The sequence below is a fragment of the Rana temporaria genome, chromosome 11, assembly GCF_905171775.1.
Source record: "Rana temporaria chromosome 11, aRanTem1.1, whole genome shotgun sequence".
In the NCBI taxonomy this organism is placed as follows: domain Eukaryota; kingdom Metazoa; phylum Chordata; class Amphibia; order Anura; family Ranidae; genus Rana; species Rana temporaria.
The window spans coordinates 39,184,066-39,191,935 of record NC_053499.1 but is presented as its reverse complement, the minus strand read 5'-3'; the positions used below and the strand labels follow the sequence as shown (position 1 = coordinate 39,191,935).

The 7,870-nt window shown below is 48.6% G+C and overlaps 1 protein-coding gene across 1 annotated transcript in view; it reads left to right on the top strand.

Annotated features, from left to right (window-relative positions):
- The first annotated feature begins 5 nt into the window (after window positions 1-5).
- Window positions 6-7,870, top strand: part of IGHMBP2 (immunoglobulin mu DNA binding protein 2) — an 86,382-nt gene continuing 78,517 nt past the window's right edge. The window contains exons 1-2 of the mRNA XM_040328367.1: window positions 6-125; window positions 5,219-5,388. Of these exons, the coding sequence (XP_040184301.1) occupies window positions 55-125; window positions 5,219-5,388 (241 nt within the window). The 5' untranslated portion in view covers window positions 6-54. The remainder of the gene's footprint in view (window positions 126-5,218; window positions 5,389-7,870) is intronic.

Here is a 7,870-nt window from a genome sequence, read left to right as displayed (position 1 = left end):
AGGGAACATGTTTTACTGGAGAAGCGGCTGAGAGAATAGTGTGCTGAGGTCGGTATGGAGGAGTTTATTAAAACCCATTTAGAGCTCCTGAAGGAGGAGAGAGAAGCTGAAATCGAAGAGGCCAGGTATGAGAGGAATGTATTTTCCTGTGCACACCACACTCCCTCAGCTGCTTGTCAGTGATGGGGGAGGACAGCGATCTATTGAGCCCAATAGTCAATATTAATACAGAACTAATTCCCAAAGCTTTGTTTGTTTTACATTTTGGATGGAGTGGTGAAGGGTGAAATGGCCTGCCAGGTGTTTTTGTCACATTGGGGAGATTCCCTCACATTTCCTGTCAGGTGTAATGCTAGGGAAGCCTGGCATTTGATTTACCAAGCTTCCATCAGAGTAAGGATGAGCTCTGGCGTGTTCGCATAGTACACCTGCAGAGCCCGCCAGGAAGTGTGCACGGCGCTGCACTAATCACAGCCAGGGAGACATTTCACGATCCCTGCAGCCGAGCATCAGGAAATGTCTCCCTGACTGTGATTAGCTCAGCGCCGTGCACACTTCCTGGCGGGTTCTGCACGTGTACTATGCGAACAAGCCAGAGCTCATCCTTACATAAGAGCCACGTGTCGGTGTGAGCTCGGAGCGTGTTCGCACAGCCCCCGTGCAGAGCCTGCCAGGAAGTCGGCGCTGCACTAATCGCAGGCAGTGAGACATTTCCCGATCCCTCCAATGCCGGCACAATGTCTCGCTGCCTGTGATTAGCGCAGCGCATTACCAACTTCCTGGCGGGCTCGGCACGTGGGCCCGGAGCTCATCCTTAGACTGTGCTCTGAGGTGAACATTTCCCAGCCATCAGAATACAGTGATCACTGCCGGAAGCTATAGCAGCCAGCAGTGATCGACAAAAAGAAAAAGGACATGCTGGTTGTTAAGGATGAGCTCTGGCGTGTTCGCATAGAACACGTGCAGAGCCCACCAGGAAGTGTGCACGGCGCTGCGCTAATAACAGCCAGGGAGACATTTCACGATCCCTGCAGCCAAGCTTCAGAACAATGTCTTCCTGGCTGTTATTAGCGCAGCGCCGTGCACACTTCCTGGCGGGCTCTTCACGTGTTCTATGCGAACACGCCATCCTTACTGGTTGTACTGAGGTCCGTTGATAGATTGGATTTTGTATAACCATTCTGCAAAATTGATTGAAATTCTGCCAGTTCAGCAGAAATTTCAGTCTGTCTATGGTGGCCCAAGTCCACCAGTCTCTGGGTTTAATAATATCCTCAAATCTTCTGAAAGGGGTTCTTCACTTAGGTGTAGAAATTCACTTTGAACTTCACCTTATTTCCAGAACTCTCATTATGTATTAGATGTGCAAAGAATAAGGTGAGAGAACATCCAATACCTACAGAGAGTAATGGAAATAAGGTGGAGTTCAAAGTGAATTACCTGGAGGGACTGGCATTTAGGAGGTTAAAACAGGCAGGGAGTAAATTAGATATCACCTCCTCACTGCCTGTTAAATGCCTCTGAAAAGTGACCTGAGCATTGATCACTTTTCAGTGGAGTGGCAGTGCCTGCTAAGAGTGGGGGCTGCGCAGACAAACTGAAAAATACTGAAAAAAAAAACCATCAATTGCATCCTCACTGTGCCCCATCAATTGCATCCTCACTGTGCCCCATCAATTGCATCCTCACTGTGCCCCATCAATTGCATCCTCACTGTGCCCCATCAATTGCATCCTCACTGTGCCCCATCAATTGCATCCTCACTGTGCCCCATCAATTGCATCCTCACTGTGCCCCATCAATTGCATCCTCACTGTGCCCCATCAATTGCAGCCACTACTGTGCCCCACCAAATGCAGCCACTACTGTGCCCCACCAAATGCAGCCACTACTGTGCCCCACCAAATGCAGCCACTACTGTGCCCCCTGAAGTGCAGCCACTACTGTGCCCCCTGAAGTGCAGCCACTACTGTGCCCCCTGAAGTGCAGCCACTACTGTGCCCCCTGAAGTGCAGCCACTACTGTGCCCCCTGAAGTGCAGCCACTACTGTGCCCCCTGAAGTGCAGCCACTACTGTGCCCCCTGAAGTGCAGCCACTACTGTGCCCCCTGAAGTGCAGCCACTACTGTGCCCCCTGAAGTGCAGCCACTACTGTGCCCCCTGAAGTGCAGCCACTACTGTGCCCCCTGAAGTGCAGCCACTACTGTGCCCCCTGAAGTGCAGCCACTACTGTGCCCCCTGAAGTGCAGCCACTACTGTTCCCCCCCCCCCAAGTGCAGCCACTACTGTTCCCCCCCCCCAAGTGCAGCCACTACTGTTCCCCCCCCCAAGTGCAGCCACTACTGTCCCCCCCCCCAAGTGCAGCCACTACTGTTCCCCCCCCCCCAAGTGCAGCCACTACTGTTCCCCCCCCCCCCAAGTGCAGCCACTACTGTCCCCCCCCCAAGTGCAGCCACTACTGTTCCCCTCAAGTGCAGCCACTACTGTGCCCCCTCAAGTGCAGCCACTACTGTGCCCCCTCAAGTGCAGCCACTACTGTGCCCCCTCAAGTGCAGCCACTACTGTGCCCCCTCAAGTGCAGCCACTACTGTGCCCCCTCAAGTGCAGCCACTACTGTGCCCCCCCAAGTGCAGCCACTACTGTGCCCCCCCAAGTGCAGCCACTACTGTGCAGCCACTACTGTGCCCCCCCCAAGTGCAGCCACTACTGTGCCCCACCAAATGCAACCACTCTGACACCCCCTCCGGACACAGACACCTAAATAGAGGTGGGCACGGTGGCCATGGATAGATTCATGCAATGCATTAATCTATCTATTTTACATATAGGGGGTGGCATGATGAAGGGGGCAGCGCCCCTGTGCGCCCTTAATGGACGGGCCGCCACTGGTGTGCAGGCGGTTTTCCATAACCGCAGTCCCTCCAGACTTCTTTTAGGTTGTGCGTTTTTGCTGCATTTTCTGAAATTGCACCAAAGATGCAGCATGCAGGACTTTTTGTGCACTTTCAGAACATGCAGCAAAAATGTACAAAGTAATAGAAGTCTATGGGACCGGGAGTAACATGCAGGAACACTGCCAGTACAACTGCACGGCAGCCAAACCCACATCATACCACCTAGGAGGGCAAGCAACTGTCACAGGCTGCTAGTAATATGCAGAGAGGGGGAGAGAGCAGGAAGGGAGGGAGGAGAAGCTCACGTGACTTACTTGGACGCAATGGACAGTCCCAGGAGGCTCTTTTTTTTTTTTTTAAGGCTGTGGGTGCCAAGCTCAGCCGAGTCCGACTGCTCAGGTTTAACTTTCCCGCCCAGACATCCTCTTCACAGACAACACACGGGTTACCCGAAGTGTGGGCGGGGAAAGAGAATGCAGATCCCGCCTCTGATAGAGCTTCTTGTGGAGGAGGGAGGGGCTGTGCTAAACTCTGTAAACAGACAGTCCGCACTGTGACAGAGCTCATCACTGAGCTTGCAGTACTTAATATGGCCGTGCCCGCCACCTGAGTTGCTACTAGGCCAGCTCAGCGGCTTTTGTACAGGACATGTGAGCGGCCTGGAGGGCAATTGCATCCTTGCCCCCCAGGCCCAGCCCGCCCCTGCCCCAAGTGTTATTATCCGTGTTCTCATAACTAAACATGTCCTAAGGGCAGAACTGTCCCATCGACAACTAACCAGACTCGGACTTTGGCATTCTCCCAGGATGCACAGGTAACAAAAAGGTCGAAGTCTCTGGTTAGTTGTCGAACTCTGAAAATTCCATTTGGTGTATTCGGATGTTGTAAGTACTGATTTAGGTGTATGTAGTATCTTTTCATTATCAGGAATGCTAGTTGAGTCACGTGCCACCTATTTTTTTTTATTATGCAGGATTTATATGTTACAACACAATAGCTTTCTGTACTCATAGCATGCATTGGGCTTAAAGCGGAGTTCCGGCCACAATTTCACTTTTTAAATATAAATACCCCTGTAATACATAAGCTTAATGTATTCTAGTAAAGTTAGTCTGTAAACTAAGGTCCGTTTTGTTAGGTTGTTACAGCATTTAGACACTTTATAAAATAGAAATTGACTGGGGCCATCTTAAGTGTGGGCATCATGAAGCCAGACTGTATGACTTCCTGGATTTCAGCCTTGCAAATCTCGCACATGCTCAGTGCTGCACAAGCAGTGTCAGATCCGGTTTCAGCACCTGTGCTGTCCAAGTCACATGATTCTTTGAGACTGGGGAGTGCACAGACTCCTGGAAAGTTACACCAACTACATTCCCAGGAGTCTGTGCGGTGTAGGTTAGGAAGCTTAAGCACCTAGGTGCAGGAAGAGGGAAGATTAACTATTCTGCCTAGCAACAACATTTTGAAGGCATCTAAAAAAAAAAAAAAATTTCGTAAAGGACTAATGACATTTTTTTAAAACTACTGATGTAATGTTATATTTATGGGTGGAACTCCACTTTAAATTACAAAAGTGCAAAGTGAGGTAAGATGCGGTAAAGTGAACCTGTATTCTCTTCAAGATCCCATCGAATGAAGGAGATGCTCCATATTTTTTAATTTCTCTGCGTTAAATGTTTGAAAGAGAACCAAATATATTGTCACCTGGTGGCACCACCCCCTTGTGACATCACCGACCGTTGCATGTTGGGTCAGTGATGTCATGGGGCAGTGCCACCAGGTGACATTAGCTATTTAAGAACTGTCACATGGCAGAGCAGTCAGACGGCAGGAGCCTTTGGCGCGAACAGAGCTTTTTCCTTTTTTTGGGGGGGCGGTGGTGGCATCGGGTGCCATGATTGACGATGGATCTACACCGGGGCACGTTGTTTTTGTCAAAAACTGTGTCTGTGTTTTTATTTCTTTTTGATAATGGGTAGAGGTATAATGTACGCCATACTCTTTCACGTAGGGGAGGGGTCGAGATCCGGATGCCCCCTTGTTAAAGCAGGATTCCAGATTCCGATAAGGCCCCTACCTGCAGTCCCCCACAACCCGGCCGTTGGATTATTTTCAAACTTGCAGCAAATTCGCATTGCTGCTGCATCGGATATTTGTGAGCCGGCTCCATAGAAAGCCAGCTTGAGTCACATGTCATGAAAATCGGATGCGGTTAAAAACACATCCAATTTGCATATATGTGAACGGAGTCCTATACAGTTAATGTACAGTAACTTATCTTGTGTAAATAGTTGTTTGTTTATTTTTATTTTTTGTATTTTCAGGACCTGGCGGGAAAATATCTCTTTAAAGGAATTACAGAGAAAGGGAGTCTGCCTGCTGAAACTGCAGGTAGCAAACCAAAAAACAGGGCTGTACGGACGCCTTCTGGTCACCTTCACGCCCAGGAAGTATGACGCTGAGGCAGCGCTGCCGAGTAACTGCTTTGGATCAGGTACTTAAGACTCGCCAATTTTGTTTTACAGCAGCAAAGCCATTGTACCACCACCTACTGAGGAGTATTTATAATATAACTTCCATTTATAATGCATGCAGAACAACTGGTTTACAAAACACATACAGCCTGATATTATAAAGTATTCTAAAGTAATTCATACCAAACTCTAAATTACGGTTGTCCCGATACCAGTATCGGTATCGGGACCGATACCGAGTATTAGCGGGAGTACTCGTACTCCCGCTAATACCGCCGATACTAAAATAGAATACTTCGTCCCCACCCTCCCCCGCCGACGCCGCTGCCACGTTAATCACCGCGGCGTGGGGAACATTACAGACAGCTTTCGTCTGTCCAATCGCGAGCAAGGGGGAGTGTCTATGCGCGGCGGGGAAAACAGCTGTTCAAACGAACGCTGACTGTAATGTTCCCCGCGCCGCGGTGATTAACAGTAGGTACAGGGGACATGGCTGGTTATACAGGGGACATGGCTGGATATACAGGGGACATGGCTGGTTATACAGGGGACATGGCTGGTTATACAGGGGACATGGCTGGATATACAGGGGACATGGCTGGATATACAGGGGACATGGCTGGATATACAGGGGACATGGCTGGATATACAGGGGACATGGCTGGTTATACAGGGGACATGGCTGGTTATACAGGGGACATGGCTGGTTATACAGGGGACATGGCTGGATATACGGGGGACATGGCTGGATATACGGGGGACATGGCTGGATATACGGGGGACATGGCTGCATATGTTTGGGGACATGGCTGCATATGTTTGGGGACATGGCTGCATATGTGGGGGGACATGGCTGCATTTGGGGACACATTTAAAAAAAAGTATCGGTATTCGGTATCGGCGAGTACATAAAAAAAAGTATCGGTACTTGTACTCAGTCCTAAAAAAGTGGTATCGGGACAACCCTACTCTAAATAGCTCTTTCAAAACTTCTTATCGAAAATTCCGACGCACAAAAATCCTACGCATGCTCGGAATCATTGAACTTAATTTTTCTCGGCTCATCATAGTGTTGTATGTGACCATGTTCTTGACATTCGGAATTTCCGACAACTATTGTGTGACCGTGTGTATGCAACACAAGTTTGAGCCAACATTCTATCGGAAAAAAATCCACGGTTTTGTTGTCGGAAATTTTCGATCGTGTGTATACGGCACAGCGTGTCCCCACAGGGATATAGTCCCAAGGGAGGGGGCGAGCACGCTGACTAATCCCCAGCCAGAACGGCTCGGATGTGGGGGCAAGCTTACTGAGGAGGAACGGGAAGTAAGAAATTCAAAGGAAAAAAACATTTAGAAGGGAAATAGAAAGAAAAGGGTAAGTGAAGCAACAATGCACTAGCTTAAAGGAAACTATTTAGAAAATAAGAAACAAACCTTTACAAGCCCTTTAAAGTCGCCACTTGGTCCTCTGTTCACACATTTTTCACGTTCTACCAGATGGACGTTCAGGCCTCGGCTGATGCAAGTGTCGACTTCAAGGTGTTCCAAGCCGTTACCTGAGTATTTTGTTCAGGTTTAAACCTTTGTTTCTTGTGGGCTTGTTGGCAGTTCCAGGTTGCTATGTTTTTGTCCATCCCCAATTTTTTTAATGCATTCCTTGCATTAAAGGTAAAAAATGTCCCAGTGTTTGCATCGCCCCCTCACCCTCCTTAACCACTTAAGCCCTGGACCATTTTGTTGCTAAATGCCCAGGCCAGGTTTTGCGATTCGGCACTGCGTCGCTTTTACAGACAATTGCGTGGTCGTTACTTTTTGCTATAATAAATATCCCCCATATATACAAATTTTTTTTTCCCTCAGTTTAGGCCGATACGTATTCTTCTACCTATTTTTGGTAAAAAAATCGCAATAAGCGTTTATCGATTGGTTTGCGCAAAATTTATAGCGTTTACAAAATAGGGGATAGTTTTATTGCATTTTTATTAATTATTTTATTTTTTACTACTAATGGCGGCGATCAGCGATTTTTATTTATTTATTTTTTTCGTGACTGCGACATTATGGCGGACACTGCGGACAATTTTGACACATTTTTGGGACCATTGTCATTTTCACAGCAAAAAATGCATTTAAATTGCATTGTTTATTGTGAAAATGACAGTTGCAGTTTGGGAGTTAACCACAGGGGGCGCTAAAGGAGTTAGGGTTCACCTAGTGTGTGTTTACAACTGTAGGGGGGTGTGTCTGTAGGACTGACATCATTGATCGAGTCTTCCTATAAAAGGGATCACTCGATCGATGCAGCCGCCACAGTGAAGCACGGGGAAGCCGTGTTTACATACGGCTCTTCCTGTTATTCAGCTACAGGCAGCGATCGTGAGGGGGCGGCTAGAAAAGAATAGACGCGCCCTCATCCCGGATCGCTCCCCGCGGGTTACCGACCGCCGCATTTACCGGGGGGGTCCCGATCGGACCCCGACCCGTGGAAAAGCGGGGACG